At 35.7% G+C, this 24,114-nt stretch overlaps 1 protein-coding gene across 4 annotated transcripts in view; it reads left to right on the top strand.

The window, feature by feature from the left end:
• Window positions 1-24,114, top strand: part of TMTC2 (transmembrane O-mannosyltransferase targeting cadherins 2) — a 235,915-nt gene that overhangs the window by 154,159 nt on the left and 57,642 nt on the right. For all 4 annotated transcript variants that reach the window (XM_031589647.2, XM_031589648.2, XM_090139358.1 and 1 more), the window contains exons 4-7: window positions 7,013-7,127; window positions 17,558-17,643; window positions 18,465-18,649; window positions 20,307-20,385. In XM_031589647.2, coding sequence (XP_031445507.2) covers window positions 7,013-7,127; window positions 17,558-17,643; window positions 18,465-18,649; window positions 20,307-20,385 — 465 coding nt within the window. The remainder of the gene's footprint in view (window positions 1-7,012; window positions 7,128-17,557; window positions 17,644-18,464; window positions 18,650-20,306; window positions 20,386-24,114) is intronic.

Below are 24,114 nucleotides of genomic sequence, written 5' to 3' on the forward strand. Positions count from 1 at the left end.
AAGATGAATTTTCCATTAGCAAACATTGGTATTAATATTTCAACTTCTTTCTCATGAAGTTGATCACACTCAAATCTCCTCAGAGAAACTCCGATTTCCCTTCAGGACCTTTGTCTGCTCCCAGATATGTTTTAAGAAGGATGACCCTTCAATGGAAGTTAAAAATATAGACCAAAATATAATCTGTAAATGTAAATTTCAGCAGTTCTCACAGTGTTTAAATAACTTAGTTTTCTTGGCCCTTCTGTTATGAGAATAGTAATTACACAAGAAATGTTCCTTATGTTTCTCTTCTGTACTACAAGAACACTTCCTCTCCTTCCTTTACTTCATTCCCCTAGAGGCTAAAATGCATTTATGTTCCATTAGTGTCTAGCTGTGTTATTGTAGTAGGCACTGTACAAACCCACAGTGAGAGACAGTCCCCGGCAGAAAAAGCTTGCAACTAATGAATGAGCAACAAATGTCGAGAGTAAAGAATGGAAAAGGATCAGGAGAAGAAGCTTCCTGAACAACACATCTAAATAACAGATGAGCAACAGATCTGGGAACAGAATATAACTCTTAATTCCCAGTTTAGCACCTGTAGGAGTCCAGGAGGAAGCTGAATCTGTTTACAGTAATTTATCTATTTTAAAGGTATAAACTTGATAAACAGGAAAAAAAACATATTTTTCTCTTCAAGCCACATCCCATATTAAGTGTATTTTTGCTGAGGCCATCCTGTTATCACATTGCTCCAAAACAATCTCTAATTTTAACCTTAACAGTGGTCCAGTACTCTGTGTAACATAATACTTGGCTTTCAACTATTAATGCAGAGCTGATGATAATTCCGTTTGTAAATATTTGATCTAAAACTATCCAGTGTCAGTGCTAAGAACTTTCCTGGTGGAAGTTCCAAGAATTTGCAATAATCTATTTGTTCCCTAATACCATAGAGCTGACAGCTTCACTATACATTGCTGTATTCACCTCTGCATACCTCATGGTGATATCTGCCACATGGTGAGGTGATGCTGTGAATGCTCATAATCCATGGTTTTCTTACTGATAGCTGAAGAACAATAATTTGTAGTGCAAAATGAAAAATTTTCAAGAACATGATAAATAAAAAATTGCAAAAAAACCCAACCAATCAAAACCAAAGTGTCCTGAACAGGAAGCCTGGATTGCCATGCTCTAGGAATTGTTACAAAATTTCATAGAAAAAGAGAAGAGGTTATTTCTTTTTTGGTTATATTTTATACTCTCAAGTTTTATAAGTTAATTTAATGTTCATGGGGCTGACAGCCTTGTATAAACATACCCCCTCTGACATGTGTAGTGTAATCAATGCTTGTGGAATCTTCGTGCTATTTTTGCCAATTTTCAGAAGCATCACCTGGAAAGTAGTAAAATCTCCTAACTTTCCATATACTTTTTTTTAGTTCTTTTAGATTGACTCCATTATATGGATAGCTACTGAATTAACTAATTTCAGAGGAAAAAAATACATTGAAAATTAGACATACTATGATGTAAATTCTTGGAAAGCAGCACAGCATTTCAAAGTTGGAAGTATAATTTGTACTGTTTCCTCCTTGTAAAATTTTCAGTTTTGCCATACTGTTTTAATACCTGTTCTCCTGTGATTTTCTTGTGCAACAAGTTCATAGTGAAAGAAAACATAAAACTTCACCAAGTGCAGTGCAAATATAAGTATTGATGCTGTAACCAAGAAGAGATGATTAGTATGCTGCAATCAAGTATTGATTTATATGAAAAGTACACATATTTCAGTTGACTTGTTAGCGTTAGAAGGAGAGAGAAGCAAATGGAAAGTCAATTTGGACAGTGTTGGAAACAGAAGTGTTTAATAAAAGTAAAAATAAAACTTGCTTCAATTATTTCATCATCCAAAAAAGTATTACTTTGTACTTACATGATGATGAGGAGTTTTGGAAGGTTTTAAAGCATTGATGCTTTGGAGTTTTGCAGCATCTGTTGGATCTATTTGCTTAATTGCCATTGATAAGCCTTGATATCTTACCTCTTCGATGTGAACAGGAGAAAAACTAATTTTCTTGTGAAATTATGAGTCTTTATGGTTTAGGTGTAAAATTGTAGGGGAGTATGGAGGAGTTGCACTGTTTATCAGCTTGATGTGGGAGCTGGCATGTTTTGATACAAGTCAACATTACTTTTACTGTGTGAAGAAGCCAATAGCGTTCTAATAGTTTAATGAGTGCAAATGGTGACCATGCACTTCAAGATGTTGATAGCTGTTTTGATAGTTCTCTTTCCACTCCATTTTTGGCAGTGGTATGACTACAACCTCCTCCTCCCATTCTTTAATCAGGGGATGGGTAGGAAAACAAAAATATTCTTTGCATGCTTGCCAGATAAAAGAGTATTTTATTCAACAACATCAAAAAAACATCTTTAGGAGCTAGACTCAAAAATACTATTTTTTCAAGTAGTTCAGAAGAGTGATATTTTTCAAAACTGGGTGTCCTTTGATTCAAGAGGTTTTACATAGAGTTGGCTGTTTGTTTTCTCTTGGTCTTATGTGCTCCCCTCTCTTGTTCCTTCCAGATGGAAAAATAGAGATCATTACTAATCAAAGTTAACAAAGAAAGGGGAGAAAGAAGTGAAAAAACGGGAAAGGCAATTACTGTTTTGCAGTGAAGTTGAACACTAAAGATTCTTGTGATAGTGTCCTTTATCATAAATGTTGTCAATTATTACATTAAAAAAACTATTTTTTTTTTCTGCACCAGCATCTCTTCATCCCTCAAATCTTAATGAACAAAACAAAGATTATAGTTTTAGATGTTCATTTCATTTTCACAACTTGAAAGGGGAAATGCAGAAAGATCTGCTGATTTCACAAGCTTGAGAATAGTAAATAAAGCACAAATACCTGTAAATCTCTGAGGATGTTTCTTTGTTGTTGCACTGTGAAGTAGAGTTGCTTGTTTGGACTGCTGAGAACTTGATTACAAATGATTTTGCTGTTCCCTAAATATTTCAGTAGCAGTTCAAATAGTTTATCACTGTCACTCAAGTAATAATCTAGTTCACTTTTTTGATGCCTTCATCAATTTCTATTTTAACTTAAATTTTATGACTCTGTCTTATAGTTTTAAGGTGAGATCAACATTGCAAAACTTCAATAATTCATTGTTATGAGTTGTTAGAATTGTACATTTGTTTTGATTCAATTTTAGGATCTATTTACTCCAAGCAACATTTGCAAGAGACAGTGTTGTCTCCTGATGTAATACAGTAGGAAAATTAGTATTTTCCTTTTTTTTTTTTTTTTTTTTGTTATGTTATTTTTGTATTTAGGTGGTATATTTATTTATTTATGTATATATTTTTTTCTTCCTTGATTCAGCAAAGGTATGTTTAGAGCAAATAGCTTTTATTTATCTCATTTTTAGTTTCTTACTACATGAGTTTATAGGGGTGAAGGGTAGGAATCCTCCTTAAATGCTTCAAGGTTATCTTTATTACTCATTTGTAATTTAATTGTTGTTTTGAAGAAAACTGTTTCATTGAGTAGTCAACATATTTGCTTTTTGCACCAAGTGCTTCTCTCTGAGGCTTTACCTGGTTGCTTTATAAATTCCATAAGCTAGCATAATCCTTGATTCAGAAGAAATAGAATTTAAAATAAGATATTTGCATACATTTGTTTCTGATTTGTTTTTATAGCTGAATTGCAACTTCAGTTCAACTCTTCTGTTTAGTAGGATGCGCATCTTAAATCCATCCAGATTGGCTTGGACAACATTGTTCCTGCCTTGAAATTGTCTGTCTTGCTCTCTTTCAAAATAAAGGTAGAAACAGAAGGTTTTATGTATCAACTTACTTTTCTCAGTCCTCAGTTCCTATGAGATAATTCAGAAACCAAATTAAACTTTAAAGAAGAATTTTTTTCATACTCATTTGCATTTTGAAAAATGAAGTGTCTGAAAAGTTGAAGTACCTTCACTGCTAGATTGCTTAGGAGTCTGATAGAAATCTATTTTGATGTGGCCCAAAATTATACCACTTAAGCAATTGTTTGTTTTCTTACTTAATACCACATATGTTTTTCTTACTCTTTAAAAAGTAAACAAATAAGACATACACAAAAAAACCTCACCGCCTTTAAAATGTCCGTTTTCCTATCAAGAAATCTAACTAGTTTAGAGGCTCTCAAATATGAGGAGATTTTTCACTTCATCGCTGGCTTACATGACGTGCAGTTTTAATTTTTTATATATCCATTTATGTTGTGTAGATCTATGTAACCATATGCAATTAATATACTGTTTTGTAAGTGTGTGAGATGCGTGAATATTGCCTTAGTTGCCTTAGTTGGAGTATTATTTCTGAAAGACCTCTTCTATCTAAAAAGACTTTTTCTATCTCAAAGTTGGTGTAAAGGGAATTGAGCAGCAGGCAAAAAGTAAATGTTACGAAACTATTTCACACACAGCTTGCTTTATCTTTTGTGCTGTATAGAATCTCCTATTGGGGAAAAAATTGAATTTGTAGCTGAAGATTAAATTGCACTGCATATGCCCTTAGCTTCTTCTGAATATTAAATGTTTTGCAATGGTTATTAAGGTATTTCAGATTTTGTATGAAAAATATACTAAGTGGAATAAAAATCCATCCTAAATACTAGAATTTACTGATTTAGTTTCTTCTCTTTGCCTCAAGTATATTCATTTTTAATTTCTTAGGATGTGCAGAAGGAAAATAGCCATGCGCTGAAATTTAGTTGGAGTCATAGAGTATGGTTTTAATGTTTGTAGCTTCACATCCAGCTTCAATTTTATCTCTGTTTCTGAATGCACACATAATTTCTACAATTTTACAGGAGAAATTGGGCTTAAGATAAGGATTGATAAAGACTTTTACAAGTTTAAACAAAACTCTAAATAGAGTACATTTCAGATGCAATACCACAGGTTAAATATTGATATTAGCCTTGACACAAAAATACTTTACAGACTGTAAAATAAGATGTCGCCTGAAAAAGTCTATTAAATCAGTTAAATAATGGAACGTACAGCATGTAATGAAGTCTAGAGGAGAAACTATTGCACTTAATAGTGTTAAAAGGTTTTTTTCAACTTAGCAGCTGAAAAGATAAATTGAATCATTCTTCAATACATCCTTGTATTTACTGAGCTTCACTGTTTTGGGAAGCAAGTAACTATTTAGCAAGAAATAGTTACCAGTGGTCCAAATGATCGTTTAAGGTTATGTTCTGTTATGGGAGATCATAGTGAAAGCAGAAGTAGCTACGGAGTAAATGGAATGTGCAACTGCGGGAGACAGTCACCGAATGTACAAGAGCATCAGGGTGTCTGTTTGAAGTTGAAAAATTCTTTTTTCTTAAAGTCATTAATGTTTGTATGCTGGCCAGTAGTCATGTTAGTTGATGCTTCTGAAATGTTTTCTGCTCATAAGAAAGAATAATGGCTGCAATTGGAAGATAAATTCAGAATCAGCGGTTACAGTGCGAAAACCGAATTAATCTGAGAATATTTTTAGCAGTATTAGCAGTGCTAAGTAAGTTTGAATTTTTTTCTTGTTATAAAATATCAGGCTAAAATAAAGTGACTCACAGAAATTATAGCTTCTGTACTCATGGAAATATTGTTGTTTCTTTTTCTTAGCAAAATATGTTGTGTAACAGTGAATGATTTTTCTTTTGTGTATCCTAAAAGGGTTCCATCATCTTTTCTGGCCAATTATTAATATATTCTGTTTAAAAGAAAATAATGTTTGCTATTGTTTTCACTCTTATGGCAGGATCCTTCTGCAGCAAAACACAGCAGTTTGAAAGCAACGTGCTTTCTAAAGAAAAACATGCACCTGATAGTAATTATAATAATCATCAACCTGCTATTAGCTTTATGTCAAGCTACATTAAAAGTTTGTGTTACTCGGTTTTTATATAAGTTCCTGTAAAAAAGGACTTGACTAACTGAAGAGGCAGAGTTAAAAAGCAATTTGAGCTAATGTTCATGGTTCGTCATCTGGAGGGAAGAGCTTGCCATATATTTTGTATTTGGTGGAAAGGATAGGCATCATCTTTCCATTATTCGTGCTCATTAAAGAAAAAAAAAATTCTTGTGAAAGTAGAACTGTTCTGTGAAACAGCTTTGATGTATTATAAGGATAATGTGCTTTTTGTTCATGTATACATACAGTCTATAATTATAAGGCCATTTGAATTATCTTCCCAGAATAACGTGGGTTGTATTTTATATAAAATATTAGTTCCAGTTTCTTTTGTAAGTATACTTTTCTTGACACTCATCAAACTGCAAAAGGAACACATGTGGAGCCTTAGATTTTATTATTATTATTATTTACCTCAAGTCCTTTATAGGTGGGACATAAGGACACATTATATAACACGATAAAATGTATGGAAAGGAACCATGTGTTTTCCAAGTAGAAAGATGCATTTTAGTGATGTATGTAATGTGTTTATATCTAAATGGCATACTTTTAATCCTGGTTATTTACCTTACTATTCTTCCAATTCCTATCATATGTCAATTTTGATACTTCCATGAGAAGCCTGTCTACTCTGGGCACAGCTCTTGTGGTTTCAAGTAGATAGGCTGAAAAAAACTCCAACCACGAAGATGCTCTATCTGTGCATTTAACTCTGAAGCTTTTTGTGTAGAGATTTTAGAAAAGAAAATGATCCTTTTCCTTTGCTACAGTTGTTTCTAAATCATGCAGATGTATTTTGATTTGAAAGTTTATTTTTCCATCCCAAATCTTAATGTATGCAGAGTGTATGCAAATCACTGCTACATGAGGTAAGTTGCACAGTACAGTAAGATGCAATGATACAGAGAACTAAGGGAAAAACAAGCAACGTCCCATCCTTTTAGGCATAGCTTCTTTGAGGGGCTTGCCTCCCCTTGGAACTTCCCCATGCTCAGATACTGTGTCATGTGTAATTGGATTGAAGCTCTTTCTGAATACTGCTTTCTTCTCTTGACAGCATGGGGTAACCTTGGAAATGTTCTCAAGAGCCAGAGCAAGATTTCTGAAGCTGAAAGCGCCTACAGAAATGCCTTGTACTACCGCAGCAACATGGCTGATATGCTCTATAATTTGTAAGTATGTGTGGCTTTCCTGGGGCTGGATCCTTTGCAAAACCTGTTGTGAATGTAGCTATTGATTTCCCTGCTGGCAATGGAGGTGATTCTAGCTGTTACTTTGTACTGATCATTTCATTAATAGTGCTCCTTAAGCTTTGAGGAGAACAGGATCTCTCCTTGGTCAATATTTCTAGATGTTCTTTTATCATTATTCTGACTTTAGTACAGGCAAGCTTTCAAATCTGATTGCTTAAAAAGAAACAAAATTCCCACATTGAACAAAATGCAGATAGATGAGCTTGGCACCAGTACTGCTCCATATGTTTCTGACTCTGCTAAAATACAGAGGTGTTACTTAGACTTAAAAAGGAAGTCTAAATAACAGTGGGTGGGAGGAGTGGGTGTAAGCACTTCCTAGCATAAGTCCATATCTCTCAGTTCGCTCCTGAACTGTTAAAATAGCTAAATACTTTCTGGAGCAGTGGAGTGCATCCTGCTCCTGGCTCTGCTCTACTCTCTTTCCTGCATTTGGGACCCAACAGCCTGGACCGTCAGGGTGAGGCTCTGCTGTGATGTGGACCCCTTCATGCAGGACGTGTCAGGGAGAGCATAGTCCAAATAAGGGCCATTCTGTATATAGTTGTGTAAGCTGTTTAGAAACAAAACGCCAAAAGTATGTGCTACAGTACAAGTTGTATAAAAAAAATGAAAGCAAATACTAAACTTCATTGTTAAAATAAACAAACAAATTATTAACTAGACTTTTTTACCAAGGAATCAATTGACCATTTCATTAGTTTGCCTTGCAGGTAAACATACGGGAGATGCTTCTCTGCTTTTTCAGTAAAATTTAGTGGGACAATACCTATTCCAAAGTTGTTAGTGTATCTCAAAATTTGTATATTTTTATTAATCATACATTTAACACGTATGTGCATGCACAACACTTTTTGCCTCTGTTAGGCAATGTCTGTGAAAATCATATTTTTGAGAACAAACTCTTTTCACTTGTGTTTAAAGAGATAATTTTTGAATGCAGCAGGAGATTGTAGGGAAAAAAAAGTGAAAAGATTGATATTCTTGAATTTCTTATATACAGTTGGTTTGGGGGATGAAAATTATAACTATTAAATTTTTTTTATATGCCTATACAGAAGTATCAGAGTAATAAGAAGGAGGGTTGGGCGATAAAGACAGGGGATATAAAAGAAATCAAACTTCAGTAGTTTTGCTGTTCTGAGCGCAAGCCGTAATGTTCTGGCTTTACATTGATTTACAAAATGTATGCCTACAAGCCTTCATTTATGATAAATAGAAAACCTCTTGGAATTCCACTGAGTTTGTAAAAGGAATTTAACTAGAATTGTTGGAATATGCAGGGCATATAGTTACATGTACCCCTGAAAATAAAGAAAGTGTTTGCTATATGATGTGCTTATATATTTGCATATGCAAAAAAGAATATCTAATTCTTAATCTAACAGTATCCTGAATGCAATAAAATCCTCTTTCTTTTTTTTTTTTTCCCTAAGTTTCTCAAAAGCATGAGCTACAGAAACTGAAAAATCTTTCATCATTATTTTCAATCATTTTTTTTATACAGTCTTGTTTTTTCTGTTTGTTTGTTATTTCCATATCCAGTATGGAAACTAAGTAGTAAATGGAATGGGCTTTGGTGCAGTAAGACACCAATCTAATCCAATATTTTCAGGGCAAACTCTGAAGAGCTTCCTTGCAAGTTCAGCCCTTCCTTAGCATGTAGTTATATAGGAGCCTTTACAAAAATACTGTAATTGAAAAATACATCTTGTGTATGATTATAGGAGGACAGTTAGATTTACTGTTTCTGGGTTTTAGGATGTGGCTTTAAAACTAAAGCAGTAATTTAGTAGATTTTTAGAAAGAAAGCACCCTTACAGTGATTTCTGATTTGTATGGTTTTGGCATAATGGATCCTAAGTCTATTTAAGCTTCACATATTCTTTGTTTTTTCTTAGCATTTATGCCCCAGTATTTCATACAAGTTAATAAGCACTTGCAGCAGTATTCATACACAGCAGTAGCAAATCAAAGTGCTGATCAAGGAAGAAATTATTAAGGATTAACTCACAATTTTCAATGGGTAATGATCAAAGACAAACTACATAAACAGAAGCATTTGATGATCTCAATTCTGTTTTTTCAAGACAGCATTTTGTGCTAAAATGTGCTGTTGGCTTAGCAATTGTCTATTGATGTGTTAAAGCCTAGTGAATTTAGCAGGATGAAGAAATGGCTGATTTCAGTAATACATTTTTATTTTCTGACTGTTACACCTTTGCAGCTCTACAGCAGCTCTGAGTTGCAGCTTCTTTTGCCATTCAAGACAATTTAAGCTGTATGAATTTAGATTACATAATTACATAATCTCCCTTTGAACGCTTGCCTGATTCAGAATGTGTCATTTGCCATTTTGTTCAAATGTGGCAATTATGTAACCATAAATAAATTCCTGCATTTTTAGAGAGCAGCAGACATATAGTAAAGACCATATAATAAGATGCTTAGTATGGAGAAGGAGAATAAAAATAGCACAAGACATCAGTCACATACATTGTAGAGAAGCACTAGATTTGGAAGATGAACAGATCTTGACAAACTGTAATTCTCTAGAAAAATCTGTTTTCTCATGGCTTTCCCTCTCTCCAACAAACACCTGGGAAACCTGGGAAAGTTCCAAGTTAATCTGCATCTTCAACTAAGAAATTATTTTTAATTTTATATTAATAGTAGTGGAAAAAAGAAAAGCTCTTCCTAAGAGTAATACTAAGTTGGTGGTTCATCGCTCATTTAGATGTGAGTTGAAATAGGTTTTTTGTGCTGACATTTCTCAAGTCCAAATATGTAAAAGTGAAACTGCCCAGTAAACAGCCTATTTCTAGGATAAGATCTTTGGCCTGGAATTTTAACAACCTGAGTTCAGGCTAAGGCCTTGACTTCTTGTTTGGAAGCTTTTTTTTTTCTAAAAGCCTCATGAAAACCTCAACAGGATTTTGGAGCTTGACATCTCTGAGAGCAGTTGAGATTTTCATAGTAATTTCAGTGCTGAAAGGATTTTGGCTCTGATTTTCTACTGTACGTGGAAATTGTATTAAAATGTGACTGTAATAAGGTGGTTTACACTTCAACATACATACCGCATGGCCTCCTGCTTGAGATAGCACTGCAGGTAATTCTACCAAATCTCAAAACCAAGTTCTAAAATTCTATGTAGTATTGCTGATTTCAGCTAGATTTCAGAAGGTGATAAATCAGCATAAATAAAGATCTCTTTCTACGTGTTTAAGAAATCCATTTATTCTAATACTGTGAAATACCAAGGACAGAGCTATAGGAAAATATTTGCTCCTTCAAAGTAGACAGTGATCAGCAGATGAACAATAAACTAGTTTTTTTTTTTTTTTTATGGCTTGTTAACCTTTTTATGATTGTTACCTAAAGCTCAGGGTTTCTTTTGTTTTGCTTAAAATTACTTCCAATTACTGCTTAAAGTAAAATTGTTTATCAGTTAAAAACAGTTTATTGTTAATTATTTCATTTGGATTTAGGCCAAGCTTTGCTTAGAGTATGCTTTTGTTATTATAGCAGTGATCTATGCTACCTTGAGTTTCTCAGCAGATTAAAGTAGATCTGCAATCTTGCTTAAGCGTTTAATATACCTTTGGAACGGTACTATTTCATGTAATGATGCGTTTGGGGAGTGTACAATGGACAATAACGAATAAATTGACTAATCACCCTCAGTGCCTTTATTTTTGTTACAGCGATAGTGCTTTGAGTCTAGTGCTTGAGTGCTTTGAGAACAAGTTTATTGTTCAGATAATTTCTTTGAATATATTCAAAGCCTGACTTTTTGTAACTTTTTCTTTGGTAGCTTCAAGGTATTATGTGAATAAATGTGGATTTGTTTATTTATTTTTGTTTAGACTTTTGTTACCTAAAGTTTTCAGTGTAACTGACGTTTTAATTCTGTGAAGTCTGAGGTTATATAGGTGTTTCATTCACAGTCTTTAGCTTTGCATCCTTTGGTGAAATCTCTGGAAATCAATAAATTCTTTTTTCTTGATCTTAGCCTACAAAACACTTGAAGTTGTGTTTCAGCTTCTACCTTTTAACGGTGCTGGCACAGAAATCTCCTTTGAGCTGTAAAAGTTGAAAATCCCAAAAAGTAAGCTATCTTCCTAACGTGTGCTGACCGGGAATTGAACCTTCACAGACAGAGTTGCTGCACTACTTCTTTACATAGTAGGATACAAGTCAAGGTTACGGTTCCTCTTCCTTGATAGCACATAAGCTTTTTACAATGCAGGATGTTGAGTTTAAAAAAGAGGATGTATTGCTGACTGTTTTACTACTTGACCATTGCATTCTCTGCTCAGAAAAAAAAACCTTGCTACAAGCCTGTTTGGAATTAATCTGTACTTTGCCAGCACTCGTCATCTATCAAGGGTAGCAGCTCAAATTTGTGTCTTTCTGTAACTGAAGCTCTCTGCATAAAGTCTTGCTGTGTTGTAAGACTGGTTTTTGAGGTAGCATTCAAAGGACACTTCAATGACCAGTGGCATCACACAGTGCAAATCTCTGTTGTGGGCCTTTTTTTGAGAACCTGTGATGAAGTGCCAATATTTTTGTAATCAGAATTGTGAGCTGAAATGCATTTGGTGGCATCCAGTTGCACATTTCATTCTTTGAAATGGTTTGTGCATGAACTTTGTCCATTCTGTGGACACAGCAGTTCAGCTTCATTAGTACCTTCCAGTACATAATGAGAGCCTATAGGGAAGTTGGAGAGAGATTTTTAATCAGGCAGTGCAGTGAAAGGTCAAGGAGTAATGGCTTTAAACTAAAAGGAGGAGTAATGGCTTTAAACTAAAAGGAGGTAGATTTAGATTAGATATTCAGATGAATTTATTCACTGTGAGGGTGGTGACAGAGGAACAGGTTGCCCATAGAAGCTGTAGATGTACCATTCTGGAAAGTATTGAAGACCAGTTCTAGCGGGAAATGCCTCTGCCCATGAATGGAAAGCTGGAACTACGTGGCCTTTGAGGTCCCTTTTTAGCCAAATCATTCTGTGTTTCTATAAATGGCCCCCCTTGTAAGAGTTTCTGTCAAGTTCTCATCCCACAGTGCTTGCAGAGGCAAATGAGGGATCACGCATCTTGTCTGCGTGGTGCTGGCACAGTTTACAATTGCTCAGCACCAAGAGTGGGGGGGAAGAAGCAGAAGCAATGCCACTCCTTGTCCAGGAGCATCCCTCCCTCTCTGTCCAGGCAGCAGGGCTTTAAGCAGCTGATGTCATGATGATTTAGTTAGAGTTAGGGTAGTATGGTTAGGTTGTGGTTGGACTCAATGATCTTTAAGGTCTTTTCCAACCTGAGTGATTCTGTGATTTCTGGTGATTCTATGATTTCTGATGATTCTATGATGGGAACTCCAACTGAAGTGACTGAGGAAGAGAAGGAAGAACAGAACTATTTGCTGTCCAATTTACTTGCATTTGAAGAGCTTTTTCCTGTAAATGGGAGAAAAAGAATTCTTTCTGTGCTATCTGAAAGACTAGAGAGAGTTAGAGAATTCTGTGGGTAATAGTTCTGTTTCAGTATTTAAAAAAACAAATAAATTATTAATGTGGCTATGATTTCTCTGGTTGTTAAATTCTGCAAAGAAAATGATCATTCTATGTTACTACTCACTGGATATGGATTATTATTGACTACAAAAACTAGGATTTGTGTTCTATTTACATATTTGCTAACGGGGTGTTGCACTATTCCTTAATGACTGACTTTCTTGTTAATGGAAATTAGTTGTAGACTGTTAGAAAAGGTTAGCAGTCATGTGGTTGAGTAGCTAAATAGTTTAATTGCTTAAAAGCAAGACGAAACAACAAAAACATTAATTAAGGAGCAGACTTACTGTCTTCATGTGCTGGGCTGCTGTATTTTCTGTTGCTATTTTTCTGTCCATTAGTTTTGCAAATGACATTGAAAGAGTTGGTTTGGACAAAACACTTCTGTTTTTGCTGTACCTGGTCTGAAATTTTAATAGATATTTCACTAACATCCATGTTTACCTTCATGACAGTTATGGTTTCTCTGTATTGTATGTATGTGGTTACTATATGTCAGTTTTTGTGATTAAGGAATTCACTTATTAAACAGAGCAGCTGAAATGCACCAGGAAGAAATTAATGTGTAACTAGAGCAAAGCAATAGACTGTCCACTTGTGTTTTGTGTCTACTTTTCAGTCCCTGAAAATAATTTTTCCTATTAGTATTCAGTGACTTTATACCAAAAACAAGGCCAAGAAGAAAGGCAGAAAGACTTTTTCAAGTTGTTGGTCAAGTTGTTGTTTCAAATAGATGAAAATTGGCAGCTTAAAGAATTCAGGATGCTTGCAGTGAAGAACTAGTTTTGGGGAAGTGTTCTGCTTCATATGTGTTAATAAGCAGCCCTTATTTATGAAACTAATGTTCAGCATTTCTAGATACTCAGAAATTAACTTTTTTCTTTTTCTTTTTCCTGCAACTAGACAAACAGGATTCTGAGATGCTTCCAAAGTTGGTGGTTGAGGTCTGCTAATGCTACAAGTAGTCAGCTCATATCCTCCATTTCACAAGTGATTCGCACTCCACTGTAAATTTAGCTAGAAGCAGTACACACACACACACACACACACACACACACAAAGCCTGTTGTAAGGGTGTTCCACAGTTTTGCTGCTGTCTACTTGTCTACTAATTCTTTCTAAATTAGTTCATGGTCAATTTATATCCATTTACTTTGTGTCCTGTGGTTTAAGTAGCTTTTCCTTTTACAAGTAATTTCATCCTCATGTATTTTTAGAGGGAAAATTTATTCCTCCACAGTACTTGCTTTTACTAAGCAAAAGGAGCCACTTAATCTTTTTTGCTCCCTCTCATCTGGTAGACTTCACATTTGTGCAATTATGTGAGCAAACTTTCTTTGAACAGAAGTTGTGTGTTTCAATTAATGTTTTAACTTACGTGCTTTACAGCTAGAAGTAAACTGTAGGGAAAAAAGAGCTTGAAAACTGCAAACTTGATGCAGCTTGTCAAGTGGTTTGCTGTTGTTTTTTGTTTGTTTGGTTGGTTGGTTGGCAGACTTTGTATCCCTGTAATGACTAAACGTAGATATGTACTTAATGCAGATTCACTGTCCTGCTTCACAACTGGCTTTTGGTCAGTGCTCTGCACTGTACCTCCTCTTTCAAATTCTTTCTATCCACTCCTTATGCCTTCTGACAGTAACCTCTGACGAGTTAAAAGTGTAAACAGAGGAAGGGAATGGCATATCCAGAACAGATCCATTCCTGGCAGAGGAGGAACTTCCATATGTTACCATCTGCCTCAACTGCTGGCAGCTATCAGAGATTAGGCTGTGCCCACAAGGTGTGAGCTTCCACTTAGGGGCATTATTCCTCTGCATCTAGAAAGTGGTCATTCAGAGCCAACATTTTCTTTTGTCCCTACTATAAACAGTAGAAGTGTCAACGTGAGATAAAAATTAACTTTCTCCTTTAAAAAAAGTGCCCCAAAGATGTCTTCAATGTAACAAAGCATAATAATAAGCATGAAAAAAAAAGTTTGATTGTGGAAATAGATAATTTTGCAAGTCAAATTATAAAGTTTTGGCTAAACATTCAAAATGGAAATGTGCATGCAGGAAGCTTTTCCTGACAGTTTGTCATTTTTTATAGACTCATCATTCATTCGTTATCACTCCTTTTCGGATGAATGGAAAGGAACTTATTTTTGACTGAAAAGTTAGAAAGCCAATAGAAGAAGCAGCAGAGACTCCATCTGCCATTGCCATTTTCCAACTTTACCCCTAGCAATCAGCTATAGGGGAGGGAAGGAAGGAAGGAAGGAAGGAGGGAATTGAAACTACCAGAGTAGATCTGAACAAACAAATACAAAGCATTTGAAAGGTCATGGGCTTACGTTGTTACAGTCTACGGGTCTCACTTTTTCTGCTCCTCTTTATGCTCCTCAGTTCCTCAAGCACTTCTCCAACATGGCTGTGTACCATGAGGCCTGCCCTTCAGAGACCGCTACAGGCAATAGTTCCCCCAGTCCTCCTGCCCCACTGCGGGCTTCTGCCTGCCTCTTCTGGGCTCCAGGGAGCTTCTGCTCCGTGCCTGGAGCACCTCCTGCTCTCCTCCTGCACTCCTTAGAGGTTAATGAGCATATTTATATGCCTAAATCATCCTATTTGAGCTTAAAGCCAGGGAGGAACTGATTTTTCATCTGGAAAGTGAAGTATCTCTCTTTAGGTACATCTCTTTAAACTATTTTTCTGTTAGTTTTACTCAATGAAAATTACATTTTTGAATTTTTCTTCACAACTTTTCCTATCTTTGTTTAACCTGAAGCTAGAAATAGAAGCTCATAAATCTAGTCAGCTTGTATTACCAGTAGCCACAGGGAAAACCAGTGATCAATCAGGACTGATTTCACAAGGACAGGAGGCAGTTTCATGCCTGATCAAGGTTTTTAGGTCATATCCATCCTTCTGTTTATATTTTGTTTTTTCAGACCAAATCTCATAAATAATAGAAATGAAAATATTTGAAATTAATGCAATTAATTCAATAATCATGCATCTGAGCAGTTTATGTTTTTATGTTTGTGAGAGAATGTCTGTTAGAGGAACAACTGTGTTTTGTTTCGTTTTGCCTTTTTTTCTTTTTTTTTTTTAAAGCTGTCTGGAGTAGAAGTATGGGAAGAAAAAAAAAAACAGCCTTAAAGTTTCAAGTAATAAATTAAGAGCACAAGTAGTAGAGCATGTAGTGGGAGAAAAGACAAATTTGGTAATAATGATAAATAAAAGTGCTTTTAATCCAAAAAGCATAATTAACATATACATACCAAGATAATTTCTTGTGTTTTTGTTAACCAGTTACTTCTCTTAATATGGAGAAGTGCTTATACTAGAAATAGAAAGTGAGTTCCTTACTGACTAACTTGGGGCTAATGGACAGGTACTGTTTCAAACGTGAGGCTACTTGGTACAGATGGAGAGAATATGTATGTTGTTTCATTCTGTTCAATTCTGACCCAGTGATCAGAAGCAAATAACACTTTTTTATACCCATGAAGTCTACTGGTTTGATTCAAGAAGTTTTCCCGATATTTTGGAGGGAAAAAGCTTTTCTGTTTGGAAATGGATAATGGAAAAAAGACCAACCTCTTTGCAGTTTGAAAAGATATTATCAGAAGCATAGAGGAAGGAGAGAAAGATTCTGTAGGAAAAATAAAAATGGAGATTATAATCCTCCATCTTCCACCTTCTAAAAGAAATACTTATTTTTTCCAGAGTACTTTGAAGTGTATAAACAGGATCATCTCCCACTGAATCATGTCTGAGTCCGAGCTCTAAAATAGCTAATTATTAACGATTTTCTTATATTTGCTTTTCTAGGCATTTGTGTATACTTTTGATCTTAAAACTTTGGGAATGCTGTAATGCTTTGAATGCTCCTGTAAGCATACAATTGTGAATTCATGATTTCCACACCACTAATTTCTCCGTACCTTCTGTATGGCTTCTGTAATTTGTAATTCACAGAGATACTTGTCATAAAAGCTTTAATTAAAGCTCATGAATTATGAAACTAACAAAACTGGAAGAATTAAGAATCATTTTTGACATCTCTTAAGTTATTAAATTTGGTCAGAGCAGAAAGAAGACACAAGAAAAAAAAAAAAAGAATGGATGTAGATGCTTAGCCCTGTCTTGGATAATCTAGTGAAATTGCTCAGCAAGAACTGGTTAAGGTAATACAAGAGAAGTGTTAGGTGGTTAACTTTATTATGCGTTTGAAAAAAGTCTGCTTAATTCAAGTCAAGGAGAGAAAACAAACTAAACATGAGTGACTTAAAGGTTACAAATAACTCCACCATACTCCAACCACTTTAAAAAATCATTTTGTCAAATGAGTCGATAAATCTTCTTGTTTTTATCAAGCTGAAACTACTGAATGTAATAGCTTTGATAAAGTCATATGAACATACCTTTTGTCTATGAATTAATCCTGTTTTCAGGCAAAAAAATTTCCAAATGAATTGTTAGTAACATGCGAGTTTATTATATTTCTCTCAGCTTATCATAGAAGCATAGAACAGTTTGGGTTGGAAGGGACCTTTAAGATCACCTAGTTCCAACCCCTCTGCTATAGGTAGGGACATCTCCCTCTAGACCAGGTTGCTCACAGCCCCATCCAGCCTGGCATTGAATGTTTCCAGCTAGGGAGCACCCACAACCTCAGTTTTGTTTTTCATACGTATGTTTAATTTGATATGATGAGACATAAAATATGTTTTGAAATTACACTTTGAATAACCTTCCTCCCTCTCTTTTTCTCTTTCATCTGTGTGCAGAGGATTACTACTTCAGGAAAACAACAGGTTTTCAGAGGCATTGCATTACTATAAACTGGCTATTGGTAGCAGACCCACCTTAGCTTGTAAGTATTTCAGCTCAACAAGCTTGCATGACATTGATTAGCATTTTAAAGGCATTTTTAAAGCATTTTTTCCCCCACACATTTTTTTCATTCTGAAAGTGAAAGAAGAGATTTCACCCTTTCCAGCTGAAAACATTGTTTTACTGTGGTGAAATTTTACAGTGGTTTTATTTACTGTGCTGAAGAGAAGAAGCAGATAGGGATTTAACACTGGACAGCACAGGTAGAACATAAAATGTCTCTGATCTGGCATAGTTATCAGTAGATTCTGCCCAAATTTATAGGCTCCTGTTATCTCTTTCCTAGAGCCAATCTCTGATTATTTTACTAGGTGGTGTAAGTGAATAATATAAATATTTTTTAAGTCTTTTAATTTTTCTTTTCTTATATGGAAAAAATGGAAATAATCCATAAGGTGTTGCCCAAACTTAAGTGTTGTTCTGAAATTAAGTAAATACTTTTTAAGTGATTTTTTTTTGTAGGTGAAATCTTGAATCTTTCACATGTCTGTGTGTGTGTGTGTACGCATACATATGCATAGACATATCTATATGTCTTTATTAAAAAAATACCAAGTTTTCAACATTTCAAGCATTGACAGCATATGCTTGATACACTCCTAAGAAGAGGAATAACATGGAACACACAGCTTAACCAGTATTCCCTTTCCACTTTCCTCAGTCTTTATAGCCTCTATTCTCCTTTCTTGCTTCTGAACAATTACACTCTTACCTGTTCCTCTTTATAGCAGCAATTGTATAGTAACAGGATCTCTTTCTGATATTACTTTAAAAATATGACATTTCTTTCCATCTTCACAGCTGCCTATTTAAATACTGGCATCATCCTGATGAACCAGGGGAAGACAGAGGAAGCCAGGAGGACATTCCTAAAGTGTTCAGAGATCCCTGATGAAAATTTGAAGGATCCTCATGCTCATAAAAGCTCTGTTACTAGTTGTCTTTATAATTTAGGAAAACTTTTTCATGAACAAGGACACTATGAGGTAACACTCCAGATTTGTCTACAATAGCATGCACATATAATGGCCCACTATTTCCATCCAGACTGTCAAAACACAACACAGGCATTAATTGACTGAATTTCATCAAATCATGATTAGTATTCTCTGCAGAGAGTAGTTATTCTCTGCAACCATGGGTGGGAAGATGTTAATTTGCAGTGTGATGTTCTAGTGTCAGAATTGGTATTGCCAGTGATCACATCTGATTATGTGCTAATTCATTCTTTCTGCCTTTGTCCCTATTGCTGGGAAAAGAATTAGGCTGCTACAGTCCAGCTGACCTAATGCATATTGGCTTTTTACTTCAAAATAGTGTGTCCATCTTTAGTTATTAAAATGCATTAATGTTTCCAAGAATTAAACTTAGTTGGAACAATTCAGAAGTTCAGTGATTGGAAGCATCCCCATTTGTTATGTATGCTAAAATCCCAGTGCTGTTTTGAGATAATTTGGCCTAAGTGCCAAAGTAAGTTGAGTTTTTATATACATGGCACCCAACACATCTATCTCATTTACATGTGTAGACTGCTGAGATTCCTCTCCATTCTCCCTAGGAAATTTTTAAAACTGGTTATTTGCTTGAGTTTTCACCTCTTACAGTATTTGAAAGAAAGTCATTCTTTTTGCATTGCCAAGGATATTTCAGCACAGGAGTTACACATGGCTTTGATCAATATAACTCTTTCTGACTGCAAAAGCTAACTTGGTTGTTTAAGATCAGACATTCACAAGCTCTACTGATTCTCTATCGTCTGACTGCTGAATCCAGCTCTGTCAGACAGCAGTTACTAATTGGTTAAAACAGGCCCAGGCAGCTAATACATCCATAAAGATAAGAGAACAGCAGCATATTGCCTGCATGGTTGATAGAGTGTAGAGGTAGAGTGCAATGCCTGGATAGTACAAGAGATTTTAAAAATTTAAAACATTGGGTTTCCGCCTGGTGGTCATGGAAGTCTGACCCAGGCTTGATCATACATTTAGATTTTTCAATCACATTTCAGTTGTCAGAAGCTGTGACTATTTGATGGGATGACGTGGAAAGCGATGCATAGCGAACAGACTGACCAGTAAGCATCTTAAGTGCTGAATGAATCATGGGTACATAATGAAGTAATTCAAAGCACAGCATGTTTGTAAAAGGAAAATGGTTTTGGCATTCCTAACTATAATCCATCTCATTCTGTGGAGCAAAATTTTGCTTGTGCTTTTGCTATATTTTGTTATTCCTTGGTGGTAGAAAATGATTTCTTTATTTTTAGGTCACTTACTGTAGCTTAGTCATCAGAAAATCCTTTGTCTATTATTTGGTATTATCCTATATTATCTAGCATATAGAATTTTATATACATTCATAAACTCTTCAAGGAATTTAAAGAAGTTTTCCTTACATTTTCATGTGGGAAAGGAGTTGTATCAGTGGAACTAACTTGATCTCTTGCCAACAAGCTTCACTGAATTTGTATAACTTTTGTATATGAGAAATGTGAAAGTTCTGTGATATTTATGATACAGATGTGTTTTCTCCCTCTGCATCTCTTTATTTGGAGAAGATAGATTGCTTATAATTTATATGTAAAACCACTTTTGAAATTGGTCCTTTACTAATGATTTGTCCCATCTGTGTCTCTCTCTTCAGGATGCCCTAACTGTTTACAAAGAAGCAATACAGAAAATGCCAAGGCAGTTTGCACCACAGAGCTTATACAACATGATGGGTAAGTATATTGTTACTGCTTCAGAATGAATTAGCTAATAATAACAAAATAGTTGCTTTCAGTAGATACAAGCCAAACAAGGTTCAAGAACTTAGATGCCAGTAAATACAATGCTGTGTGAAGCACAGTAGACTATCAACTGTTGGATATCCAACCTGGTGTAGGGAACCTGCTTTGGCAGGGGGGTTGGACTCAATGATCTCTGGAGGTCCCTTCCAACCCCTACAGTTCTGTGATTCTGTGATCTAAGAGTGTTCAGGTTTTTTTAATCTCTTATTTATTTCTCTTTGAAACTGAGTTTGCATTTGCTTTATAGAAAATGGAGTGGAAAGTGACCTTAATTATAACAAAATTTCATCTAATATGGTAGTATTCTTAATAAGATAGTATTCTTAATAAGATAGTATTTTTAATCACATCTTTACACAAAATACATTAAACCAGTAACAGGAAAAAAATATATGTATTATTTGTACTATTCAGATCTGCAAAAAAGAGGAACAGTTCTTAATTGTTCCTGAGATGTTTAAGTGGAATTATTGTTAAAGAAGCATGCATTTCTACTAACCCACCTCAGTTTCTGATGAGTAGATTCTACAAGCTCTTATCTGAGAAAGAAATAGTCCTAAGATGTGTTTGAAATAGTTTGAAGTGGAACAATAAAAAATATATGTAGAAGCAATTAGGATCCCTCATGCCAAAAAGGTAAGGCTGTGTGTTGGTTAACGCAGCTGTCAAAAGGAGGCACCACTCACTCTTCTCTACTTACTCGGAAAATTTATCTTTCAGTAGCTCCTTACAGGTTCTTGGACATGGGAAAAGTACTCTGAAACTTTGGTTGTAACTAATGCTACATATTTGCAAATCTCCGCAAATGCTAAAATAAATATTTGTCACTGTGACAAAGTATCCAATGTCTTCTTAACAATTCATACAGTTCAGCAGATTTACTTCTTCCTAAATTCTGAGCATTACCAGATCAATGCAAATGGCTAAAATTTGCACATGCTTTTTTTTTCTTAGAAAGTCTTAGCTGAACTATTTCTTTATCATTTTTATTTATCAGCATTTCCTGATGGATTTGATGGGGTTATCTGTAGTCATAGCTCTGTGGGAATTAAACATCTGCTTATTATTGGTGTCCTGTAGTGGCTTTTGATGTACTGCAGGGCTCTAGCAAACCCTCAGAAGTTTGATTGCCCTCTTTAGCACAGATATATATTTCATAGTTCTGATAAAAGTGCTGTCAGAAGTGCAGAAATTACAAGATGAAAACCAATGCTGTTTCCCACATCATGGTTGTTTCATTATAAGGCCTGTGTCACCCTTTTTCTTTCCCATGAATAGGTGCTCCTTTTAGAATCATAATGTCCTAAAAGGTTCTTTAATATATTACTTCTTTTTCTATTGGTTACTTTTTTAGTAAGGAGGTCTTTCTCAGCTTTCTTTGTCCTTTCCTCAGTCCACAAAGTCCACGTTCACTCTACTTCTGGGATTTGCATGTATTAACTCACAGAGTGACAGTGAGCACAAAGACCAGCTCAGTCCTTTGCCCAGGCTTGGCTGGTGCTACACATGCTTCCTCCACTGCCTCAGTGTGCACGCTGGGCTCCACTGCCTTTAGGCATCTTATGACAGCCACAAATATCCTGGTGGCATAACAAGTCAGGGCCAGCTGAGCTTACCATAGCCTCTTTCAGGCTATTATGGGGCACTGTAAAGTACAGGTTATACTGGACATGGTGTATATTTGTATTTTGGTTGCTGTTGTGATTGCAGCTTTTGCATAGAAAGCAGGACTTGCTTCACATTCGTTGCTGAGGTGTGGCTTATTGGCTCTATTGCAAAGGCAATCCAAGAGGCTAGGTGAAGAGCCAGATGGTGACTTCAACTGGGCTCAGTGCAGCAATGCTAAGAGACGGTTTGTTTAAAGCTGTCCTGGGTGTGTCCACATGAACACTCATACTGCAGTTAGACAAACTAAATCAGATTGTTCTCTCCTGTCTGTAAGCGTAAAGGTCAGATGAAATGTCAGAACTGGGTAACTGTGTTCGGCTTGTCCTGTGGTAAGAAAAGTAATTTAGCCCACCTGTCTTAAACACCTATTTTAGTTTACATGAAAAATCCTCTGCAAGCATACTTCTTCTGTAAAAGGAGCTGAGATGGCTGGCTTAGACTTGCTAGCTTGAGTTGTGTGAGATTAATCCCAAACACCAATTCAGTCACCTCTTTGCATCGAATGTGACAAAAGAACAAGGCGAACACATCCATTATCAGGCGTGCATCTGCTCTGCAGTTCATACAGTGCCACTGGGTACCAGAGAACTGACTGGATTGTTTATTTCTGTTTTGATGTTCAAGACAAAGTTATAAACACTCTCACCATAACACTACCTTTGATATACAGCTTTACATAAATTTGTCTGGCTACTGCTTGCCTTTAATTAGGAGACTTTGAGGCAGTGAAATAGGCCAGTCCTGTCTCTTGTGCTTGGTGCTGCATGAAGCTGTCTCTGATCTGTGCCCATTCACTGTATTGAGGAGGAAGGGGGAGCAGCTGGGGTATGCTCCCTACCTGTGCAGGAAGGAAGTATCCTTCCCTGTCAAGACGTGTGGAGGGGGTCTTCGTGGCTTATCATGAAAGCGAAGAGTAGTTACAGTTCGAGGATTATGTATCTGCTGCAGTAATCATTATGACTGATGTATTCCAAGTATCTGGTAGTAGCTCTGCTTGGTTCAGTGTCAGATATTGGCATGTGATCTAAGAAAACAGTACTTCCATTAATTTCTAATAACTATTTGATTATTTCATGGAGAATTTTAAGAAGGCTTCTTTCCATGTATAATGTAGATAAAATACATGAAGGAAAATAAACAGAAGATGAACTGTTTGAATGAATTAGGGTTTGAGCTCCAGCACTCCAAGTGCGGCAGCATTAGCACTCCAGTAGTGTTAAGCCTTTACACCACCTGCTTTCCCTGTTTGTCTTACAGGTCTTTTCCTGCACTTGCTTCTATTGGCCTTTTGCTCAGCCAGGCCCAGGGACTCATTCCTCTAGTGTGCCAATCTGTCCAGCTGACTCATTCTTTAAAACTCCAAGTAACTTCCCTGTTAAATGAGGAAAAAATATTGGGCTTCAAGAAGCAAACCATCCATTTGATTTTGCATTTTAATCGTTACACAAAAGGCAGGGCCAGAAGACCTGCATCAAGTATTCTAAGTTTGTGCATATGAAAAGTTGCAGAGTAGATTTTGGTCTCCTGTTGCTGTGATTTATTTTGCCAGGTGTGCAACAACTCAGTTAAAGAAACCATATGTTTCTCTGGCTTTGTACCAAGAAGTAAAACCTTTTTTTTTTTTTTTTTTTTTTTTTAAATTTAAAGAACTCCAAACAGCTAAAAATTAAACCCAAAAAGTAGAAACAAAATAATTATTCAACAGGCTGTGTAGGGTTGGCTCGATATTTATTTTCCCTATGTCATATTTCTTTGATGTAAATTAAAAAGTACGTACTAAGGTTACACAGATTAATTTGTTTGGCATGACAGCATGCACTACAAAGGCCAGAGTCCAGCTCAGCTGCATTAAATAGGTAATATATTTTGTTTAAAGTTTCAATTAAAACCTAGGGTCAAAAGATAAAATAGTCCCTGTGGGATCTTGAACACTTTAATGCCAATATTAGGATTGCTTAAGGATCAGCCTTTGCTCTCGATGTCTTTTGCGTT

This window comes from Phasianus colchicus, chromosome 1 (genome assembly GCF_987193195.1).
Source record: "Phasianus colchicus chromosome 1, bPhaCol1.hap1.1, whole genome shotgun sequence".
In the NCBI taxonomy this organism is placed as follows: domain Eukaryota; kingdom Metazoa; phylum Chordata; class Aves; order Galliformes; family Phasianidae; genus Phasianus; species Phasianus colchicus.